The sequence below is a fragment of the Narcine bancroftii genome, chromosome 1 (assembly GCF_036971445.1).
Source record: "Narcine bancroftii isolate sNarBan1 chromosome 1, sNarBan1.hap1, whole genome shotgun sequence".
In the NCBI taxonomy this organism is placed as follows: domain Eukaryota; kingdom Metazoa; phylum Chordata; class Chondrichthyes; order Torpediniformes; family Narcinidae; genus Narcine; species Narcine bancroftii.
Genome location: NC_091469.1, coordinates 72434000 through 72458826, shown reverse-complemented (window position 1 = coordinate 72458826; position 24827 = coordinate 72434000). Strand labels below are relative to the sequence as shown.

Genomic DNA, 24827 nt, shown 5'->3' with positions numbered 1-24827 from the left:
ACATTCAGGGACAGCGGGGAGTGGAGTTATGGTCTTCCACCACTCAACCACAGGGTCCTACTGCCCAGCAGCCCCACGTAACAGCTCCATACAGGTTAAAATTGCCTGATGAACAGGGCCAGCAGCAACTTTTGTACATCGCTATCTTGATTGTGGTCCCTTTTTGTGTGCCTTTACAGGACCAAGGAAAGCAAACTGTTGTACATGACAATAAACAGAATCTTGATGTGACTATTAACTTGCTTCAGGGCCAGCCCAAATCTTAATTATTCTGATTAACTTTACTTCCAAATGGGATTAATGCCAATTGGTTGCCAAAAGGTAAAACAATGAAGTGAAAGAAGGCAAAACTAATTGTAAATCTTGAAAATTCTCTAAAGCACAATCTGCTGGAGGAACACAGCAGTGGGAGAAAAGATTGGTCGACATTCAAAGCCAAAACCCTTTATCAAAACTGTGTTGAGGGTTTGGGGTAGAAACAATGACCATTATTTTTTTCTTACTTATTTTTGCTTCAGATTCCAGCATCTTCAGTGAAAGTTTCTTGTGTGTCTCTAAAAGATGCTGTCACTTGAAGACACAGTATGTGGTTTCAGATGAGAGGGGAAAAATGTTCCAGAGATTTGAAATTCTGAAAAGACAAAAGTAAAGATAAACATTGTGGTACAGAAGAAGTGCTATTACACAGACAGGATGCAAGGAGCTTTCCTGTGTTTTGCAGCCTGGAGCATCCTGGATGGGGTTGCATCAACCATGACAAAACTAACAAGGTGCTGTGAACATTGAACTTGTGGACAATTGTGTTTTTAGATTGCAGTCTTCTGATCTGTTTGTTAATCCCTGTAGATTATTGCTTGTATTCCTTGTTCCTTGCTTACCTGTGTGGATTGTATGGAGAATTGAGGGTTAGTGCTTGCCAACCTCCGGTCTTCCTGCTCATTAAAATAAATGGAGGAAAATAATAGACTGGGGAACTTGAATGTGGAAAATCTTTCTGAAATGATGGGAAAAAAGATGGATCTTTTTGCTGTATCGTATATGGTATATTATTTGTGGTGTAATTATATAAATGCATTCAATATTTGAGATTTGAAAAGGATAATAACTATAACTAACATTTATTTGCCATCTTTGACATTGCAGATGTCTAATTGCCAAAAAATAGGGGAATGAATAATGAGTAGGTTGGAAGAAGGTGTATTTCAAGGACTGTGCTTTGAGATGCTTGTGAAAGTGGGAGATATATGTATTTGGTATGTAATGTGGAAGATAGTTCCAGATACATGGTTTTAACACCTGAAATATAAATAAGTGCAAACAATAAATTTGGGCCATAAGGTGTAGCAAAAATAAGATGTTAAATGGGAACATGTAATGGTTTAGATTCAGTTATACAGCCTGGAAACGGGCCCTTTAACTGAACTACAGTCTACGTGGCCAATCTATGCTTCTCTCATTTACCTGCTTTTGGTCCATATCTCTCTAACCTTTCCTATCTGGATAACTGTTGAAATGTATTTTGAAAGTTCTAATTATACCTGCCTCTGCCACTTTCTCTGGCAGATCATTCCACACCACCCTGTGTGGGGGAAAAAACTTGCTCCTCAAATCTTCAAGTAGCAAGGAAATGAAAATGTTAATGGAAATAAATTTTGAAATTATTTCATTTGAAAGAAGAGGGATGGGACAACAGCAGAGGAAGACAAGTGCAGATGTGCTCAGTCAATGGGACAAGGAATATGATGGAAAGGCAAGATTTTGGTTAAATTTGGTAAGGAAAATTGAGAACAGGAAAGATTATGAGAGTTTGTTGTCATATTGCACTTGTGTACAAAATTATTCCCTGCTGTAGCCATCTTTGGCTTGTCTTCGCGGACGAAGATTTATGGAGGGGGTAAAAGTCCACGTCAGCTGCAGGCTCGATTGTGGCTGACAAGTCTGATGCGGGACAGGCAGACACGGTTGTAGCGGTTGCAGGGGAAAATTGGTGGGTTGGGTGTTGGGTTTTTCCTCCTTTGTCTTTTGTCAGTGAGGTGGGCTCTGTGGTCTTCTTCAAAGGAGGTTGCTGCCCGCCGAACTGTGAGGCGCCAAGATGCACGGTTTGAGGCGATATCAGCCCACTGGCGGTGGTCAATGTAGCAGGCACCAAGAGATTTCTTTAGGCAGTCCTTGTACCTCTTCTTTGGTGCACCTCTGTCACGGTGGCCAGTGGAGAGCTCGCCATATAACACGATCTTGGGAAGGCGATGGTCCTCCATTCTGGAGACGTGACCCACCCAGCGCAGCTGGATCTTCAGCAGCATGGACTCGATGCTGTCGGCCTCTGCCATCTCGAGTACTTCGATGTTAGGGATGAAGTGGCTCCAATGAATGTTGAGGATGGAGCGGAGACAACGCTGGTGGAAGCGTTCTAGGAGCCGTAGGTGATGCCAGTAGAGGACCCATGATTCGGAGCCGAACAGGAGTGTGGGTATGACACGGCTCTGTATACGCTTATCTTTGTGAGGTTTTTCAGTTGGTTGTTTTTCCAGACTCTTTTGTGTAGTCTTCCAAAGGCGCTATTTGCCTTGGCGAGTCTGTTGTCTATCTCGTTGTCGATCCTTGCATCTGATGAAATGGTGCAGCCGAGATAGGTAAACTGGTTGACAGTTTTGTGTGCCCGATGGAGATGTGGGGGGACTAGTAGTCATGGTGGGGAGCTGGCTGATGGAGGACCTCAGTTTTCTTCAGGCTGACTTCCAAGCCAAACATTTTGGCAGTTTCCGCAAAACAGGACGTCAAGCGCTGAAGAGCTGGCTCTGAATGGGCAACTAAAGCGGCATACAGGTATGCAAAATACACCAACTACAACAGTATAAATTAAATTACTGCAATGTACCATGACAGAAAAAGAGATAATAAATTTAAAAAGACGAGGTAGGTATTCAAGGCGAGGGTGGTGCGTAGGAGCCGTCGAGAGGTGTGGAGAGATATTTGAGGTGAGGGCGGTGTAGGAATGTTGGGTTGTCCCCTTATGAGATGCTATTCAGACTGCCACTTTTGGGAAGAGAAGGGGAATTGCCTTCTGTAGAAGTCACTGACAAATTTCTAAGGAACTATCTATTGGAGCTCGCTTCTTCTTTATTTGTTCTTAGGAAAAAGGGTCTGTTAGCCCAGACACCTCCACTCGAATTTGCCGTTCACAGAATTCAACCAGGTGATTGGGTTCTGGTTAAGATGTGGAAGGATGCCAAGCTTCATCCAAGTTGGAAGGGACCATTTCTAACCCTCCTGACCACTGAGCAGTGATAAGAACTGCAGAAAAAGGTGGACACATCACACCAAAGTGAAAGGACCAGTGAGGACCCCTGCTGAGCCACCAACTTTGCACATACATCCCACCGAAAACCCGCTCAAGATCCAGTTGAAAAGACATTGATGGTATTAGAACAGGACTTTGAATAGTTTGTGAAACATAAGTTAAATATCTATGTACAACCCTCCTCCTTCGGTAGAAAGAAACATGAGATGGTGGTGGATATACTGAATAGAGTTGGTAAGTGGGAACCATGGTTGGGCTGATGGGATTCATACCCCAATAAGGAGAGGATTGGAATCCATCGTCAAGCCCTCAGGGCCAGTAAAGTTCACCATTACCATTCCCAAGAGTTCTAAACTACAGGTGATACAGTTCGATGCTTGTAGTTTAATAAGATGTGGAAGGATCGAGTATCAGAGATGAAATAGTGTTCAGGAGAAATATATGCGTCTTAATAGATACTGCCCCTATTGGAACGATGTATGGTGGACTATCCAGAAAAACATACTCGAAAGGGATAAATGGGAAAAATTTGGAATGGGGATAAACATCAGTGGAAAGGACCTGTTGGCATGTTGTTTTAGAATAATCGTAGAAGGATCAAAGACTAATCCAACTGATAGTACCTTCACAATAATGCCCAAGGTGAAACCCTATACTTCACCCAATGATCCGAAAATGGTACAGATAGTAGAGGTAGAGGACCTTAGACAGATGATTGAGACTGAGACAGGATATGGGGATACAAATGCCTGGGTAGAATGGGTAAAATATACGGTGAAGAGTTTAAACAAGAGCAATTGCTATGCTTGCGCTTCTGGGTGTCCGATAGCACAGGTGGTTCCACCTCCGTTGGGGTGGGGTAAAGACAGAAAAGAAATGAGGTGTATGATGGCTTTGTATCAGGATAGAGAGGACTGGGGTAACCAGTCCTGTAAATCTCAATCCTTGGTGTTCCCTCCTCTGAAGAGGAAGGATGTCTACAGATTCCGCCGGCATTCTGGGCTGTGTCGGAATCACACAGCCTGCATTTCAAGACAAGGAAGACAGTTCACAAAGGACCTAGGAAAGCTACAACTATGCACAAAGGTACAAGAGGGAGAGGGGAGGGAACCACTCAGCCTTGAATATACCTCGAGTGGTGGTTCTGTGGAGGCAAAATCCTTGGACCAATTCTTCTTCCCAATTGGAAAAGCACCTGTGCAATCATTCAATTGGCTATACCCTTCACCTTGGCATTTGAATGGGAGAAGGTAATAGGGATAAAGAAAAGTAAAGAGGAGTTCCTTGGGACGGTTTTCAATAACCAAATTTATATTGATTCAATTGGGGTGTCAAGGGGAGAACCTAATGAATTTTAGGCACGCAATCAGGTAGCAGCAGGGTTTGATGTAGTTTAATCAAAGATGCATGGTAAAAAGAAAAAGGATGGTTTGTGAAAAATGGTCGAAGAGATTAAACTAGCACCACTCTGCAAAGGGTGATGGAATGTGAAATATGTAGATTGGAGCTTGAAAATAGATAGCACTAACTAGTGGGCCCCTTTCTTATCAGAAACCTCAAGGATGAAGGAATCTGGTTCGGACTGGCACAGTGACCAAGGGTACCCCATAGTCACCATTGCGCTTGCTTAATAAAGACATGAATATTAACTTAGACGCCCCTAAGGATGGGACTGCCTAATTAACAAAACATGCAATGTATGATGAGGGAGGGACTGTGTGGTATCTGGTATAAGGGAAAAGGGGAAGGTTGTAAGGTATTGAAATTCCGATTGGAAGAGACTAAATGAAGGTGTGGTGATGTTAAGCGTGGGACTGTACAAAAGAGTGATGATTCTGGACCTCCGGTGTGTCTTGGGAATAGAGACACCCAGCTCTGCTGACCCAAAATAAAGCTGAACCTGTTCTCCAAGACTTTGTCTCCATTGTTTCTGTATAATTCACTGAATATGAATTCTTCAGTCTTTCAAATAAGATCTGTTTTTTTTAAAAATTACCAAATTCTCCCAATATTTATCCATTACAATGGTCCCAGAGTAATTTATAGCTAGGGTTATGATCATGCTGGAAGTTTCAAGAGCCTGATTGTCATCTGGGGAAAAAAACCCTTTTATTGAATTTGAAGATGCTGGGTTCATGCTTCTGTACCTTCTGTCTGAAGGTTGCAGCAAAGAAGAGGTTGTAACTAGGGTGATGGGGATCCTTTCTAATGTTGCCTCTGTTCTGGAGGCTGCTTCTCACATAAATTTCTTTATTGGACAGGAGGTTGGTGCCTTTAATGGACTTGGCTAGATTTGCCACTTCCTACAGCCTTTGCATTCCTGGGCACTTGAGTTTCCAAATCAGGCAGTAATGCAACCGGTCAGTAGACTTAGCACAGTACACCTGTAGATGTTTGATAAGAGTATTTTATGAAATGCGTAATCTCCTCAGATTTAGAAAATAGAGGAGCTGTTCTGCCACCTTCCAGTTGTCTTGAAGTGCTGGGTCCAATATATGGATTCTCGGAAACATGAAGGCACTAACCCACTCCACTACAATCGAGTCAATAAAGACGGGAGATTATAAACTAAAAGTTTTATTATCAATTAAGTGAAGTTGGATTACAAAATCACTATCCTCTCTCAAGATTTAAAAAAACCTAAAAATATTTTTTGATACCTTTTTAATAGTTGGGCTGGAAATTCTATGACGCTGATGACTTCCATTCTGAAGAAAATAAAGAAAGAATGTCTCAAGGAATACCATTAAATGATGAGGTAATTCTTTTCTTTAATTGTACTTGTCTATCTTTGTCGGAAGTTCATCAGTAAGTAATATTTTTATCCTGACAAATTGAAAATAGTATTTAAAACAAAGGAACTTGCACATTGTTAAAAAACCATTTAACAGGTACTCTGGTCACTGTCATTTTTGATTCATTGCCTTCTTCTACTCACTGTAGTCTAAAAATTGGTTTGAATTTCACCCTGCAGCTGTATAATCAACTAAAATTGGGTTAACAAAATAATTTGCCCCTTTATAAATATCCACTTCCCAGAGAGCAACATTTTTAATCAATCATTAATTGTCCTTGTGGAGCTAGTGGTGAAATATTTGCATGTGAAGAAATGCCCGCAATGCAAGGAATTCCAGAATTGTGAGTGAATAACAAAAAAGGAAGAGCAATACCATTTTAAATAATTCCTGGAGATATCTGCCAACATTTCATTATTCCTATAATTAACATACTCTTGTATTATTTTTCAGAAACAAATTGGAACAGGCCATATCTGTGACATCAGGTCATATTTCGATCGAGACCCAACCTGAAACATTAACTGACCATTTTTACCCATGTATGCTGCCTGCCCTTCTGAGTTGCTTCCAGCCACTAATTACTTGTTCAAGATTCCAAGATCTGGAGTTTGTCCCATCCCTCCTTTCTCCACCTATCATCTCCTGCCTTTGTCCTTCACCACCACCCACCCACCCACCCCCCAATTCTTTTGCTTGGACGTCTGCCAGTATTCTCTCATACTTTGACGAAGAACTCAAGCCCAAAACATCAGTTATGTATCTTTACCTTTCCTATATAAAGGATGGTTTGACCTGCTGAGCTTCTCCAGCATTGTGTGTGTGTTTTACTTCAACCATGGTGTCTACAGAATTTTGTGATTAACATCTGGAGTTTGTGTCCTAGGGTCACTCATTTGTAATATTAACTGAGTTTTCCTCCACTATGAGATTGGTTGGGTATTTCCTGCAGTGCTAACTTGCATTTCATAGTTTTTATATGCTGATGTGTTCTCAAAATCCCTCATCATCCTATCAGCCTCATCTACTTAACATCACCACCCTATCAGAGATCTCATCTCACTTATCCATCACTCTCACACACCAACTTTAAAGCTAACTTGTTTTCTCTCATTTGATTCTGATGAGGGGTATTCAACCTGAAACCATATAACAATTACAGCATGGAAACAGTCCATTTTGGCCCTTCTAATCCACACCGAACTAAGTGCTCTCCTCTAGTCCCCCCTACCTGCACTCTGCCGATAACCCTCCATTCCCCTCCCATCCATATACCTATCCAATTTTTCCTTAAATGACAAAATTGACCCTGCTGCCACTACTTCTCCTGGAAGCTCATTTCACACAGCCACCACTCTGAGTAAAGTTCCCCCTCATGTTACTTCTAAACTTTTGTCCCTTAATGCTTAATCTCTTGTTTCAATCTATTTTTTTTCTTTTCACATCAAGAGCTAATGATTCCAGAAATATTTGTCTCTATATAAGAGCAGTATGGTTTGCGTAGTGGTTAGTGCAACACCTTTACAGTGATCAGGACCGGAACTGGGCTAGAATCCTGTGCTGTCTGCAAGGAGTTTGTACATTCTCCCCATATCTATATGGGTTTTCTCCAGGGGCACCAGTTTCCTCCCACCAAAAACTTACTGGGGTGTAGGTTAATAGGGTGTAAATTGGGCAGCATTGAGTCATAAGGCTGAATTGGCCTGTTACATTGCTGTATCTCTAAATTTTAAAATAAAAAATATATACTGTGTGAGCCTCAGAATGGTTTTTGTCAATGAAGTACTGTTGTAATTTAAGAAAGGCAACAGCAAATCTGCCAACTGCTATTTCTTCGAGATAGATCATTTGATTTAGTAATATGGATTAAAAAAAAGAGTAGAGGAGGACACCCAGGTTTTCACAATAGGATCATCCGATCTTTTGCCCCATCCAAAGGTTACAGCCTCTGTTGCATAGTAGATACCAATCGTTATGATTATGTAGGGGAAAAAAACAAAACTGACCATGATAAATTGTAAACAACTTTCCTGAATAAAACTTAATAAGAAATAACATTGAACTGAGTTCTCATATGTACTACAGGTCAAGTACCATTATCAGAAGATCTGAAAATTGTAAAGATCCAAAACCAGAAAAAGTTTTAGCGCCGACATGACATCACAAGTGGGAAAAAATTCAACACCTGACTTGCCCATGTGGGGCCCTAACGCTCTGTTGGCACTAGTTTGATTACAATAACAATTTTTTAAAAAACAGAAATCTTTGCCTCTGGCCAGGAAGATGCCAAATGGAGCTGGGTTCAAGTCTTCAGCATCGGCAGCAGCGACTCCATTCTCAACATCGGGTGCAGGGCTGTCCGCAGGAGCGGGGACTGGCAATAGAGAGGTGGTTTTCTTTTGTAAGCAGAGATTGTTTTTTTTTGCTAAGCACTAAACATTATTTCATGAATTTTCCACTTGTGACATCGTGTCAGTGCTCAAAAGCCTGCCTTTGTTGTTATTGCTGTTTAACTGCCAATGCAAGTATCCTACTGATGTTACTGTCCTGCTCATTTCCATGGTTCCAAAATCTGAAAAACAAAAATATCTGGTCCCAAGCATTTTGGATAAGGGGTACTCAACTGTATATTTAAACCTCATGGAAGTATAAGAATGTGTACGATGCAGAATTAATAGTGTAAATACCTGAACGAGAAATATTTTATTTGAGTCTTGTTAATTAAAATCTTTTGAGGCACAGTTGTTTGTTAAGGTGTTTGTTGTTCACAGGAGAGAATACCTTGGCTCTACACTTTACAAGAAATACTACTGAGGTAAATTGAAACTAAATGTATCTCTTGTATGGAACAAAATATTACTAAACTTATTAAAATTATCACAAAATGAGATCAGTTGTGCTTTGATAGGTGGTGAAAATAACTAAAGCACTACTGCTACCCACATACAACAGAATTTTATTTTTTAATAAAAAAATTAGTTTCTGTTTTATTTGACAAACTATAACAGGGATACAGGGCATGTAAGAGCCAAAATGTGCATACTTGCTTGTCAGCATCCCAGGATCCATAGGCTGGGCTTGGGCATCTTGATGCTTCTGTGCATGTGCTAGCCTTTGGTTGGCGCAGGTATTGGAATTCGATTGGCACACACGCAATTTAAACGTCTTAATGATATTCGGGACCTTAACTCTCATGCATGCACCAACCGAACTCCAATATGCAAACCTACCACACATGCCCCAACCAAAGACTTGCGCATGCACACAGAAATCAAGATGACCACACCCAGCCTATGGACCCCGGGATGCCAACTAACAAGGTAAGTTCGCATATTTTTGCTCTTACTTGCTCTGTATCCCTGATAGTTTTTTTAAAAACATTTGATTAAAAAGTTCAAGACTTCTGTACTCCATGCATGGCCAAAATTCTGACGTGTCCATTTTGAATTATGACTGATCCTTCGGTCCCAATTACAGTCATAAGTTGGGGAGTACCTGTATTTCTTTAGTTGCAAGCATTTAACCTCTTCAGAATTATAGGAGCAGACTATTGTCATTAGATGTGGAATTATTACCTCTGTATGTTAATGTTTACATCCTTGTGGATTTGACATTGGCAACTACTGGATGAGAATTTATTTACTGCATCCCTTACTATTTGGTCACAAGACTTGCATTCCTTTGTTTGCCAATAACTTTGTTGCTTGAACTAGTGTCTTCAGCCAATTTTAGATCACTTTAAAAGAGCATTTTGCCAAATTTTTAACAGAATTCAATGTTATTGAATTAAATATGACAAACATCTTTAAGGAAAAATCTGTTTAAAAGTAGTTATTATCTCTATGCACATATTTTGCTCACCCACAGAGAATATTCACTCGGCGTAAATGTGATCCTAGCCTGTTCTTCTCTGAAGAGAATGTATCGAAGAATTTTAATGGGTGAGCACAGTAGGATCAGAAAATCAGAAAACTGTAAGGAACAGGATCAAGAACATTCAGAACTTGGCTTTAACCAGAACATTTTGTTTGTGCACCTTCATGGCTCTAAAGAACTGATCACTAAGAGGATAGAAATGAGAAAAGAACATTTTGTATCACCTTCTTTGCTCCAATCTCAATTTGACACCTTGGAACCACCCGAGGACACTGAAAAATTCATGAGTATAAATGTTGAGAAAAGCATTCTAGAGATCGTGGGTGAGATTGAAAAAACTCTGGGTTTAAATCTTTAACAGAACATGTGAAGAAAAATAGTAAATTAGTTTGACAGACTGGAATTGGTTCTAAAGGAAGCAAAATTATTAGCTTTAATATCATTACACAAGGTTGACTGTACCCTTGTAGAAATCCCAAAGATGGTCTTTGGAAAATGTCTCCATTATATTGAAAACATTTGCCAAACTGCAGCCTGTAAAGAAAAGGCTGTAGTTTGGTAGGAAATCAGTTAAATTGATGGAAACAGCAGAAATTTAACCAGTTTCTGTAAAATGCCTTGTTCTTATTTGTACAAAATACACATGCTTCTTAAATAAATAATCTTTAACCTATAACAAGGTCAGTGTTTGTTCTACTTTAATTCCAATTTTCATTTAAGGTAAAACTAGGTATTTTCCATCTTTGCTGTGCATTGAGGATTCTCTAATTCACCAGGGAACCTGTTGGACCATGTTTCCAAGCTTGAATTCAGATTTGGGATAGGAATAGCACTTCAATTCTCAGGATTTTGAGTCAGTGATTTTTGTTTAATGCTGGGCAAGTTCTAAAACCATCTATTTCTTTAAATACAAATTAAGTACCATTATATGACATGGCTGAGGCCAAAGATCAGTGGTCCTTGACTGGTGAAGAAGGCCATTCCTTCAATGACCCCATAAACTCTGGGCTTTCTTGACCTCAGGTCTTTGTATTGAATCACCCAGCAGATTCTTCATACATTTGTCAAAATACGACAACATTTTATTTTTAACTGGTTTAATGATCTAAGTGCATAACTAATTACTTCTAATAAAAACTCACAGGTTAAATATTTTGTACAAGGCAGTTCAGAAATTAGATTAGTATCGCATGACACTTGAAAAAGAAATGACATCTCAAATTATAATGCACGTACAGTATGCAAGTATTGTATTGGCCAAAACCAATCTGCTGTCGTCAAAAGCACACTGTTTAGAGTAAGGTGCTCATTAAGCTGCACAAAGATTTGAAGTAATCCAGAATCAGGAAGCTCAAAACCACTGCAATTGCATTCAACAAGACTAGAAAGGTTACTGAATATTTTCTGGTGAAATCATATGTAATGCACTACATTTCTAGGCATTATTTGCATGTAAAGCAAAGTAATAAATAGTGGATTCAGTGTAATCTGTATTTAATTTTTTGGATGTTATTTGCCATAAATGCATGCTTCATTCACAATACACAACTGGTTGTCAGATTGCTGCTGTTGATCAGTATCTGATGCATCTCTTGCAAGTTTTTGTTCTATACAAATTGCTATCAAGAGTTATCGGTTAAACAGCAAGGCTTGAGATTTAAACAGGGCAGACAAAAAAATATTCACATGACTTGAAATGCTAAATGAGGTTGCTTAAAAATTACAAACTCAAAAAGAAAATTGTTATGCATGCAACATCTTCCATGATATCCTAAGGTTCATGTTCTGTACAAATGCCTCTTAATTCACTTATAATAATGCATCAATTATCTCAAGTCTCCAACTACAACCCACTCTCAAAAGTCAAGCTGGAAAGAGCTTTAAGATTTAACTGCTGTTATATCAAAAATAAATTACAATTTGTTTGCAAGCTGCAAAAAGGTTGCTAAGAGGGTTGAGAACCCAGTAGCCTCTCAATGGCAGCATTGACATCTCCACCAGTTGCTATTAGGGCTTGAAGATTGGCCTCGCGGTTCAGGAATCCCATTGCACTGAGCTGATCAAGTTGTTGCTGAAACTGAACTTCAGGATTTGGAGTCAAAGTCTGTTCAGCAGAGACAGGCAGAAACAAATGGAGAGATTAAATGTCATGTGTGTTGTCAGGCAAGTGACCATTATTATCACAGCAGACCCTTAATAGACCATTTAACATTAGAGAAAATTACAACCGAGGTAAGCTGGCCACCAAAGAGTGTGTAGATAGGCACGTACACCACATTAATTTGTTAATGAGAAAATTAGGGTATTGTTTACATGGTGACCACTTAACAGCCAACTTTCACAGCTTTGTAATGTGACAACAAGCTATTGCTTGGAACCACTAGAATTCTAGAAAGCTATTCTTATATGCTATTAGCAAGTTCTGGATTTTGACCAAGCACTGAAGAATCAGCAATATTTCCAAAACTTGTGGATTGCAGCATTCTCATGGGCTTGCTGCCCTTGTCCTAATTTGTGGTTAAAGTAATGGATTTTGGAGTTGCTGCATAAATAACAACAGCTTGCATGATGTGAATAGCACATGTAGCACCCCATTCCTAACTTCTGCCTTGTAAATGATGACATTTTTGAAAAAGTGGGGGGGAGAGGGGGGGGGGGGCGGATTGTCAGGAAAAATAGCAAGTGCCTAAACCAAGTACAGGTTTGATGATAGCTTGTTCATCATGTAATCAGAGAATTGGGGATTAAAACTTTAGAAACCCAAGCATGAGACTTGCTCTCCAACATCTAAAATTATAATAATGTGGTATTTGTAAAATTTTCTTTTGAAATACTTATTGTATCACTTCAGGGCAAATAAATATAATGTGCTACAAGATTTACAACAGATCCATTATAGGTCGCAACAAAGCCATAGACCCTTGCAGTGGTTTGACAAGCCAATTAGCTACTGCTGATTTTAAAAAAAAATTCTATATGAGTCTTGTTTATACTGAGAGCAGATTCCAAAAATTAGTCAATGTTCTGTTCTCACTATTACTGAAATCACCCAACCAATTTGACCAAGGCAACACATGAATTAGATAATATTTAAATGATAAATATGATGATAAAACATTGAAGATTGGAATGGTTGTAGTTGTAACAATATAATTTCAATTAAACCACTTTAACATTTTAAAATGGTGCACAATTTATTTCTCAGAAAAGCCCCACATTGTGGACAGACATTTTGATTTTGGGATTTCAGAGAAAATCTTGTGAGCTTCAGGATGATTATAAAATCATAACTGAGACTATGTTAGTATCAGCTGGATTTTATACAACATCGCAGCCCAGTCTAGTGTTGTCTTTGTTACATCAGAAAAACTGACAATGTGTACCACCTGTGTGTTTGTTCCAGCCAATGCCTGCAACATCTGCTGCACAAAATATTGTTGTCCAGTGTCAGTTCCCCCTGCTCCGCCAGCAGTTTCATTTGTGCTAGGGGGAGCACTGCCGATTCCTCCGATACCACTTCCATATCTTTAAAGAGAAAAATGAAATATTTGGATGAAAAGATTGCTGATAGAAGGATATTAACACTCACCTCTTAGTACAGGTTACATTCTCAATTGCTGCACTCACAGTCTGCCGTGAATTTTATGCCAGCTTTATGGTCACATTTTCAGTAATCAAATTCTTCATGAAGAGAATTATAAAACCATATAACAGTTTACAGCACGGAAACAGGCCATATCGGCCCTTCGAGTCTCATGTTTTCTAAATAATGTATATATTGATGAAATAGCAGAAGTGTTTATAGTTCAACTGTAATACCAGCAATGAGTGATTTGATTAAGAGCAAAAGCTACAAAGCACAGCCTTTCAAAAACATCAGCTGAACAACATTAAAGAAACCATCAAGAATAATTTAAATTCTTCTAAAGGAATGGAATCACATTGATAAGGAAGTAGATAGCTGTAGTTGAATTTTGCTCTCAAGATTTATTAAGTAACCAAAGCTATTCTCTACTAAGACAACACGAGGGCTCCAGGAGGTGTTGACTATGTAACACTACATTAGTAAAATTCTGCAGATCAACTAGGGAAAAACTAAATAAATTAGGCATATTAATTACAAGCCCACTGCAATTTGCATTCACTAACTCTCAATTATGAACAAATACCTTCAACCTTGATGAAGACTGAGGGAAAAAAATTACAACTAGTTTCCTGTAAGAGTTTATAACAAGTTACTTAGGATAATTTTCTGGAGTAATACATCTCAGAACCAACCAGATTTACTTTTGATCTTATTTAGAAAATTTTAAATGATTAAAAAAAAGTAGTTGATCTCGCATTAAGGAATCTTCTAGATTATTTTACATCAGGTTTAAGAGTGGAATTCGGTTTAAATAATTTTGCTAATGAAGGAAGAATTGGTTAAAGTAAATTGGAAAAAATAAATTTTAGAAGACTTGCTGCGAATAGGTATGATTTCAGATTTATTGTCAAAATACATACATGACATCACATACAACCCTGAGATTGTTTTTTCTGCGCCAAGGCAGAATTATCATTTATCGATAGTGCTAAAAAAACAGTACTCAACATACACATGTAAACAAATATAGAAATGTAAAAAGAACTGACTGCAATACAGAGAATGAAAAAAAAATCAAAAGCATGACCTTAAATTAGTCCCTGATTGAGTTTGTAGTTGTGGAATCTAATGATGGAAGCAAACTTTTTTTTAAATTACTTGTCAGCATTAAATTCATTGAAAATAAGAACTTCACATAAAAGTGATCAAATGCAGCAAACTAAAGAAAGAAATAGATTAAGAATATTTAATGTCACTAAGATTGGGAGAATTTTAGAAACCAATAAAAGATGGCCCAAAGAGCTTCCACAACCACACAAAATGGAAAAAATATAAAATAAATGTGAATCTCCTGCAATTTGAGAGAGAAACAGTGGGGAAATAAGAAATGGCTAAAGTTCCAAATAAATGGTGTCAGCAGAGTGAAGGAATGTAATAAAGAGAATGAAATGGAGAAACTAATGGAACTAGACTTGGTGGCCTAACACAAGACACTAAAAAGATTGCATTGGTGGTTATTTTCCAAAATGTATTAAATTCTGCAACAATTACAATTAATTGGAAAGCACTATTCCAGAGCACAGGGGGGCAGGAAAGGGGAAACTACAAAACAACTTGCTGCAGGTGATGAGGTGTGGACAGGTAATGTGGAAGTAGTGTATGTAATTGGTTCCCAAAGTAAGAATATTATTGCCTTGGAATTGCACGATGAAACAAAGTTATGCCAAGAATTAACATGGTAGATGTTGAGGCTGTTTACTCTGGATGGAGTGTTCTTGATGTTTTACATCTAATGTGAAGAGAAAGGAGGATAAATCTCAAAATATGGGGTCAGCCATTTATGAATGGATTAAGAAGAAATTTCTTCTTTAGGGTTCAGATCCTTGTTATTCTCCCCTCCACAAGGCTATGGATCTTCAGGTTATAACAATATTTAAAGCTGAGATTCAATCTCTCTTGGAATCAGAGGGAAATCAGACAAATGTACTGCAGAATAAAATCAATAAAGTGGCTTAAGGGCATAAACTCAAATCCCATTCTTGTATACTTATGATAATTAGCCTTCCACTTGATACCAGTGGAAACATACAAGGAGGAAATGAACGGGAATCTTGCTGAAGCTAAGAAAATGGTACGATTCAAATACATTGGTATTCACCTACTCCAAGAAGCTTACATAATTTGTACATAGTTTAAAGTACAACGTAAAGGAGGTCTAAACCCCAACGTTCATTTTCAATCCACTGAGCTGAATAAAACCCTTACCCTGGTAGAAGCCCTGGAGCCTCAGTAGACAAGGTCTGCAGACCCTGCTGAATCTGTAACAAAGCCTGCATAGCTCTTGGGTTTGACATAGCAGACAATGTTTCAGGATTCTGCATCTGAAATGACAAGAAAATGCTCACGTTTTATTCACTTGTTAGATCAAGTTGTTTCGGAATTGTGTTATTAATAATCTTACGTTAGAATAGTATATATTTCTTAGAAATGACTGTGTGGGCGGACAGGAACACACAATAACAGATAACCTCTGCTATTTACAAGATTTCAAAAATGTCCTATGTTAAGAAACCATTTTGAGAGTCAAAATGCATGCTAATTCATTGCTTTGTTTTCTTCTTTGGCTTGGCTTCGCGGAAGAAGATTTATGGAGGGGGTAAAAAGTCCACGTCAGCTGCAGGCTCGTTTGTGGCTGACAAGTCCGATGCGGGACAGGCAGACACGGTTGCAGTGGCTGCAGGGGAAAATTGGTTGGTTGGGGTTGGGTGTTGGGTTTTTCCTCCTTTGCCTTTTGTCAGTGAGGTGGGCTCTGCGGTTTTCTTCAAAGGAGGTTGCTGCCCGCCAAACTGTGAGGCGCCAAGATGCACAGTTTGAGGCGATATCAGCCCACTGGCGGTGGTCAATGTGGCAGGCACCAAGAGATTTCTTTAGGCAGTCCTTGTACCTTTTCTTTGGTGCACCTCTGTCACGGTGGCCAGTGGAGAGCTCGCCATATAATACGATCTTGGGAAGGCGATGGTCCTCCATTCTGGAGACGTGACCCATCCAGCGCAGCTGGATCTTCATAAGCGTGGACTCGATGCTGTCGACCTCTGCCATCTCGAGTACTTCGACGTTAGGGGTGTAAGCGCTCCAATGGATGTTGAGGATGGAGCGGAGACAACGCTGGTGGAAGCGTTCTAGGAGCCGTAGGTGGTGCCGGTAGAGGACCCATGATTCGGAGCCGAACAGGAGTGTGGGTATGACAACGGCTCTGTATACGCTTATCTTTGTGAGGTTTTTCAGTTGGTTGTTTTTCCAGACTCTTTTGTGTAGTCTTCCAAAGGCGCTATTTGCCTTGGCGAGTCTGTTGTCTATCTCATTGTCGATCCTTGCATCTGATGAAATGGTGCAGCCGAGATAGGTAAACTGGTTGACCGTTTTGAGTTTTGTGTGCCCGATGGAGATGTGGGGGGGCTGGTAGTCATGGTGGGGAGCTGGCTGATGGAGGACCTCAGTTTTCTTCAGGCTGACTTCCAGGCCAAACATTTTGGCAGTTTCCGCAAAGCAGGACGTCAAGCGCTGAAGAGCTGGCTCTGAATGGGCAACTAAAGCGGCATCATCTGCAAAGAGTAGTTCACGGACAAGTTTCTCTTGTGTCTTGGTGTGAGCTTGCAGGCGCCTCAGATTGAAGAGACTGCCATCCGTGCGGTACCGGATGTAAACAGCGTCTTCATTGTTGGGGTCTTTCATTGCTTTGTAGAAGCTGTGTAAACAACCATAAAACCTGATGATTGTCCATTGAAATGTTGAAGATAATGCTGTTTACTCAGAGAAACACCAGGATAATCTGTTCAATCAAATAGGCTTGTGCTTCAATTACCTGTACGTACAGAGCAGAAGCATTGGCTTGTAAATGCTTTAGGAAGAGAAGAATTTCAAACAAAATCAACAGGGATGTCATGTCATGTGATTAAAGACGCTTCAAGGAGACATATTTGGAGGAGTCACGTGATGGAGTAGTGGCCGGACGGTGAACTCCAGCCCTCACCAGAAAAGTCGGGAAAAACAAAAGAAAACACAAAGGCACAGAAATAAAAGTTACAGAAAAGTGAGTATAAAGGTGGAAAGAAGATGGCGACAAAAAAAGAAAAATCAAAAGCAACGGTAAGAAGAGAGGAAGAGAAGACAAAGGAGGAAAAAGGTGAAGGCCTTACCTGTCCGAAGAGGCCCGCTGCGGAGAGAGAAACCCGCTCCCTCAGGTCGGTAAATAATGGACTACAAAAATGGCTCGCTGAGCCGAGTAAAAGTGCGCAACCGCGCATGCGCGATACTTCGCGCATGCGCGATGCGAATGAAAAAAAACACACCAACGGGAGGGGGGACCAGCTGGGGAGTTGATCTCCACAGCCGGCAATGACAGCTGCAGAACACCTGCAGCAAGAAGAGACCACAGAAGACAATAGAAACAAGAAAGAAGAGGAGGAAAGGGCACCAAAGAAACAACAGATGGTCAACCCAGAGGAAGAAGAAGAGGAAGAGGAAGAGTACAGAGAAATAGAAGAAGAAAAGAAAGGCAAGGTAAAGGATATACTTGCTCTTATTAAAGGATACATGGAGTCATTTAAAGAATGGCAAACACAGGAATTTAAGGATTTAAGAAAAAGAATAAACAACACAGAAGAGAAAATAAATAAAATGGAGATGACCTTAACAGAAATGGGAAAGAAAATGGACAAGATGGAAGAGCGGGCAGTAGCAGCAGAAATGGAGGTAGAAGACTTAAAAAAGAAATTGGAGAAATCTAATAAAAAAACTAAAGAGACACAAGAACTACTAGCTCAAAAAATAGATACAATGGAAAACCATAACAGAAGAAATAACATAAAGATAGTGGGCCTTAAGGAAGATGAAGAAGGCAAGAATATGAGGGAGTTTATAAAAGAGTGGATCCCTAAGACCCTAGGATGTCCAGAACTACAGCAAGAAATGGAAATAGAAAGGGCACATAGAGTATTGGCCTCTAAACCACAACCACAACAAAAACCAAGATCTATTGTAGTAAAATTCCTAAGATATACTACAAGAGTAAAGGTACTGGAGAAGACAATGGAAAAAGTAAGAGAGGGCAACAAACCACTGGAGTATAAAGGGCAAAAAATCTTCATTTATCCAGATATAAGTTTTGAACTCCTAAAGAAGAGAAAAGAGTTCAATACAGCAAAGGCGATTTTATGGAAGAAAGGGTATAAATTTATACTAAAGCATCCAGCGGCATTGAAAATATTTATTCCAGGACAACAAAACAGACTATTCTCGGATCCAGAAGAAGCACGAAAATTTGCAGAACAATTACAAAAATAGACTGAGGGAGGAAGACGGGTAATGAAAGTAAAAATGATCACGATTGATATGTATGTGGGTAAAGACAAAAATAGACTGAGGGATGAAGACGGGTAATGAGAGTAAAAATGATCACGATTGATATGTATGCGGGTAAAGAGGTATAAGAGTGAATAGAGACAATGAGCATACGTGAATGTATCTGTACTTAGAGGAAAATATAGATAGTATAGACAAGAATTAATAAGGGAAGGTAATGGAATAGAGAGAATAAGGAGGGAATTAAAAGAGTGACCTTTGTGACATATGAAAAGTGAAATCTTTTCTGGGGGGCGGGGTGGGGGGAAATAGCGGTCACTGCAAAATCAGTTGACGCTTGCGAGTGGATTCGCAAATCCAAATGGAGAGGGGAGATGTGGTTGTCCGACAAGGGATAAAGGACAACTCAGGAGGTGAAGGGGAGATTGGGGATAAATAAGATAGAAATAGGAGAATAAGGAAAATGTTGGATGTTGTAGGAATGTTGTCTTATAATGAGTTGAAAATAAGAAAACAGAAATGGAAAAGGAGGAAAGGTAATGATGGAAAAACGGAAAGAGAAGATAAACAAAATATAAAAGGGCTACGCTGAACTATATGTCTTTAAATATTAATGGAATACATAACAAAATTAAAAGGAAGAAACTACTAAATTTAAATGAATAAATGTATTCCATTAGAAAAAATAACAGATAGGTTAAGAAATAATATTGAAATATTCGAGCAAGTATAGGAGCCTTACATTAAATACAATAGCGAAAACCTACCGGGGACAAACAGTACCTAAGTTGATGGAAGGAGAAGGAAAGAAAAGAATGGAATCAGTAGAATTTCTGGTGTAATTTTGTTGAATGACAACATTGTCTGACTGGCTTAATGCAACCTAGATTGTATACCTAAAATGGATGAGAGGGGGGGGAGGTGGGGGGGTGGTTTAGGAGGAAAGGGGGGGGGGGGAGAAAAAGTCACTGTATATGTGTGAAAAAGAAATAGTGTATATCATGGCTAATGTGATTTATGGTGTGAAAAATAAAAAAATTTAAAAAAAAGGAGACATATTTAATATTAGACCAATTTCATCTGAGGTCAGAAATGCAGTAACATTCTGTGAGAAAATAACTGCTTCTGTTTGTAGAGGTTAAAACCTTGTGTTTATGATTTATGGTAGTTTTATGACTTTCCCTTTAAGATTAATTATTTGTGTAGAGTTACCATAGTTACTATGATATATGTCATCATATCCAAGCAGACAAGCTCATTCTCATTCTTGGAATAGTTATGAAAGGTGAGTAAGCTCACTCAAGAAATTTTTCTTTGAATTTATCATTATTATTAATAATGTATTATCATTTTAATTTGTTTATGTGTTTGAAGTTGAGTATTGTTATTATTTACAATATGTTTTCTTTTACTCATCGCTATGAAGTGCAAAGCTATGAAAATGTCTATTCGCTTTTATCAATGAAAAATTAAAGCTATTTACAGCTGCAATTACAAAGTTTGATTTATTTGGATAAATAAGATACAATTCAGAATATCAAGGCTTACTTTTTTGGAAGATGACATGTTTTGAGATTTAGAAATATTAGAAGCTGGGCAGTGTCATCTACATTTCATTCAAAGTAAATGTTTTTTTTTAAATTGTGAATTTGGTTGGAAGAAAGTTAAGATTTAAAGAAAGTCTGTTAGAAAATTCTGGAAGCTTCTGTGAAAACATCTCTGGAATTGTACAGTTACAGCATGTCTGTCTGTCTGTAAGGCACCTGTAACCTTGAAAGTGAGATTAAAAACACTCTGGTATTCAGATGCAAAGAGCCATTGGCAGGAATCCCAGATTCCGTGTTCTATAAATATAGATATCGCAGCCAGTTTGCAGAACACAGAACTAAGAAATACTCTTAAAGGGACCAGGCAAAATAAAAATTTGTTTACAATTCGAAGAAGCCAGGAGAAGATAATCTGCAGTGTGAAGAATTTAAGATGGAGAAAAAGTCTTGTCAGGCTAAAGACCTCAAGCAAACAGATCCTCTCACAGAGCTGTTTGATCATGAGTTGAGCCAGCAAGGATGATGGATAAGGCCTGGTGGAAGGTTGGAGTCAGTGACCAGAGAAGTAGCTTCAACTACCAAGCAGGAAGAAGACTCAGATAAGGCACTGCAGACCTCAATGGCTAGTTTTGAGGTTAGTGGAACTGGAACAGATGAATGTACATTGCAAAGCCCCACTGGTGCAATACCGAGCGAAATGCTGAAGATAGAGACTCAATCAGCAGTATCTGAATGTTCAGATGTGAATCCTGATGATAGTATTTCCAGGGTTATGAGTGTAGGGAGATCTTCAAAGTCTGCTTCAAGTATATTGGCTATGCATGTTAAGGCACAAGCAGACTTGGCTACTATATGTGCACAACGTGAGTTGTTTGAGAAAAAAGCATGCTTTAGAAGATATGACTTAAATGAAAAATCAGCAACTTAGGCAAGAAACTGAAATGAAGAGTCAGCAATTAATTCAAGAATTTTTAAAAAACTTTATTTAGTATTTTTTCAATAAAAATAAACAGACTTTCACAGAATAAGTAGTCTAATAATAAAACAATAAAACAAACCCACCCCCCCTCACAACAGATCCCTAAAGGGAAGCATTAAAAATAAACAAAAACATTCAGTAATTTGCAATATTACTAAATTCATATTCTTCATATATGGTGTCCACATCTTAACAAAAAAAATCATAATTATTATGTAAATTATATGTTATTTTCTCCACATAGATACACGACTTCAACTCATGATGCCATCGAACTACATTTAACTCCGCTTCATCTTTCCAAGACATAACAATACATTTACGAGCAACTGCCAATGTTAGATGAATAAACGCTGTCGGAAACTTATCCAACCCCAAGTCCACTAACGGAGTAAAATAACTGGACAAAAAAATTTTTGGATCTGAAGGAAATTGAATTTTAAACAAATTTTGAGGAAAATTCCTTATTTTAAACTAGAAAGGATGAACTTAATCACAAAACCAAACAGAATGCAGAAATGTTCCAACACGTAATCCACACCTAAAACACAGATCTGAATTACTAAATCCATATTTTTTTCAATTTTTCAGGGGTTAAATATAAATGATGCAAAAAATAATAATTAACCATACTATATCTTAATTAATTTAGTCAACCCATCATAACACATTTTCCCAATCCACCTGACTAATCTCACAACTTAAATCATGCTCCCGCTAATTCAAGAATTTGAAATGAATATTCAGCAAGAAGAACGAAAAAGATTATTGAAGAGTGAAAGGACAAGAGCTTGAGAAACAACATGCTATGAAGATGGCCAGAGTAAAACCATTAGCTCAGGCTTCTGCAAGATCTATCACTTAGCCTGAAGTACCCAAAGAACAACCAAGAGGTCAATGGGTACTATAGCCACAAGAAACGAGTATACTTGAGCAAGGAGCTGTCACATTCGTGGCCCGAAATGTGAAGTTAATAAAACATCAAACACAAGTTTTATCATGTAAACTTCTCAGAGTCTTTATTTTCCAGTTTCCTTTGTTCTCCTGCTTGTGCTCTTATCTCTCTCTCATACCACGTGAGTTCCGGTACATCTCATACATATTCATTATCATGACATCCCTCCTTTAATCAGAAACAAACTTTACCTTCACTTACCAATATCCCTCGGAAACATACAAACATCGTAACTAATGGTAATACTATAACTCAACTACATAAAGTTTACTTCCTACAGCACTCATACATGCACTTTATGATATAAGATTAAAATACTGTCCCAAAGTTCTTATTAAAACTATGGCACAAAGTCTTCGTATCGTTTGGGCACTTTCCGGTTTCGTTTCGGCCTGCCTGTGATATTGTCGTCGCTTCTCGGTTGTTCATTCTCGGCGTCGGAATTACTGCTCGCCACGGCTTCAGGTGTTTCTGGCACTCTAGTCACTTCATCAGGAGTGCTGGTAACTGCCTCTGGAACATCATCAGGTCTCTCAGTTTCAGCATCTCGTATTAGCCTTTCAACCTCTTCGCTCGAAGTATCTCTGGACTGGTACCTTTTTACACCTGATACATTTCTCTTATAAAGGACTCCAGTCGGAGACTTGACTGTCACCATACTGCCACTTCTGGATACGACAGTATAGGGTTGATGGTAATAAGGTGTGGCTAGCTTACCACCAGTTTCATGCCTCACTAGAATATTATCTCCTGGCATGATGTCTGAGTACTTGGCTCCACGTTTCGAATCTGTGTACAGCTTTGCTGCACCTTTCTTTTCAGCATCGTGGTCCCTCATCTCCTGGTTGTCTCGGATTTCCTTTATTTCTGGCATTTTTGTGCAGATTTTTCTCCCAAAAAATGCTTCTGCAGGACTTTTTCCAGTGGTTGCATGAGGCCTTGCTTGATAGACAGCTACATAAGATAGCAATGCTTCTCGCCAATTTTGTCCTTCGGCGTGTGCAATCCTCAATCGTTTTTCAATGGACTGATTTTGTCTCTCTCCTTCTCCGTTGGCTTGCGGCCATTTCGGAGTTACTTTATGATGGTGGATACCTGTGGTCCTCATGTATTCCGCAAATGTCTCTGAAGTGAATTGTGGACCATTGTCAGAGTATAATGTAACAGGTAATCCATATCTTGCGAATATCTCTGCTAATGCTTGTATTGTTTTTTCAGTGGTTGTGGACTTCAACACCACGTACTCATAGTATCTGCTGTAGTAATCTATCACTACCATAATTGATTCACCCGTCGGTAAAGGTCCAAGAAAATCAACAGCTACGTCGATCCATGGTCCTGTCGGGAGTTGCGTACTCCGGATCGGTTCTGGCGGATTACTCCTACTTGTGATTTGACATCCGTGACAAGTTTTAACAAATTTCTCTGCATCTTTATCACAACCTGGCCACCATACCTTGGTCCTGAGGTTTTGCTTGGTACCAACAATACCTAGGTGTCCTTCATGCGCTAAGGATACGATCTTCGGTCTCAATCTTTGCGGTATCACCAATCTGCAACCTCTTAATACACACTGTCCGATGCAACAAAGTTCGTCTCTAATGGGAATGTAAGCCTTGTGAGTACACTTGTCCCATTGTCCACTCTGTATGCATTCTCTTACTTCCATGAGTTCTGGATCACGTTCGGATTCTCTCTCGACTTCCTTCGTAGTCACAGCTTTCGGTGTCGACTGAATAGCTACAAAGCGTACAAAGCTCTCTGTTTCTGTTCCCAATTCTGACTTGGATTGTGGACCACCATCCTTCACCAATTTGGACAGCGGATCAGCAATGTTTGCTTTCCCTGCAATGTGGATTACTTTATATTTGTAGGGTTGTAGTCTGAGTACCCATCTTTCTATTCTGGCACATGGTTTGGATCTAGGTGCATAGATCACCTCTAATGGCTTATGATCTGTGATGAGTTCAAATTCAATGCCGTATAAATATGCATGGAACCTCTCACAGGCCCATACAAGTCCGAGTGCTTCTTTCTCTGTCTGAGAGTATCTTCTTTCCACATCTGATAACGATCTGCTGGCATAGGCAATGATTCTTGGTCCTCCATCATGCATCTGGACCAACACGGCTCCTAAACCAACTGGGCTGGCATCCGCTATGACTTTGGTTGATGCCGCCGGATCGTAATATCCAAGAGTTTTTGCATCTGTCAGGCTTTGCTTCAGCGCTGTGAACGCTTTCTTCTGCTCAGATCCAAAATGAAATGGTACACCTTTCCTGGTTAGTTTCCTTAGTGGTTCTGCCACTGTAGCGAAATTAGGAATGAACTTTGCACAAAAATTGACCAATCCCAGGAAACTCCTCACCTCTGTTGCGTTCTGAGGTGCACGTGCCTCTTCAATAGCTTTCACCTTGGCCTCTGCAG

The 24827-nt window shown here is 39.2% G+C and overlaps 2 protein-coding genes across 11 annotated transcripts in view; one reads left to right on the top strand and one right to left on the bottom strand.

The window, feature by feature from the left end:
• Positions 1 to 10660, top strand: part of LOC138759591 (probable gluconokinase) — a 28686-nt gene extending 18026 nt beyond the window's left edge. For 2 of the 7 annotated variants that reach the window (XM_069930282.1, XM_069930293.1), the window contains exons 3-6: positions 5973 to 6059; positions 8356 to 8497; positions 8868 to 8911; positions 9964 to 10660. In XM_069930282.1, coding sequence (XP_069786383.1) covers positions 6052 to 6059; positions 8356 to 8497; positions 8868 to 8911; positions 9964 to 10330 — 561 coding nt within the window. In that variant the 5' untranslated portion in view covers positions 5973 to 6051 and the 3' untranslated portion in view covers positions 10331 to 10660. Of the gene's footprint in view, positions 1 to 721; positions 771 to 3134; positions 3421 to 5972; positions 6060 to 8355; positions 8498 to 8867; positions 8912 to 9963 lie in introns of all 7 variants that reach the window. The other 5 variants (XM_069930295.1, XM_069930294.1, XM_069930275.1 and 2 more) reach the window with 3 other exon arrangements.
• A 392-nt stretch (positions 10661 to 11052) lies between these two features.
• The window catches only part of LOC138759581 (ubiquilin-1-like), an 85444-nt gene continuing 71669 nt past the window's right edge, over positions 11053 to 24827 (bottom strand). For all 4 annotated transcript variants that reach the window (XM_069930253.1, XM_069930243.1, XM_069930267.1 and 1 more), the window contains exons 9-11: positions 15824 to 15939; positions 13359 to 13497; positions 11053 to 12076 (exon numbers count right to left, since the gene is read on the bottom strand). In XM_069930253.1, the coding sequence (XP_069786354.1) occupies positions 11918 to 12076; positions 13359 to 13497; positions 15824 to 15939 (414 nt within the window). In that variant the 3' untranslated portion in view covers positions 11053 to 11917. The remainder of the gene's footprint in view (positions 12077 to 13358; positions 13498 to 15823; positions 15940 to 24827) is intronic.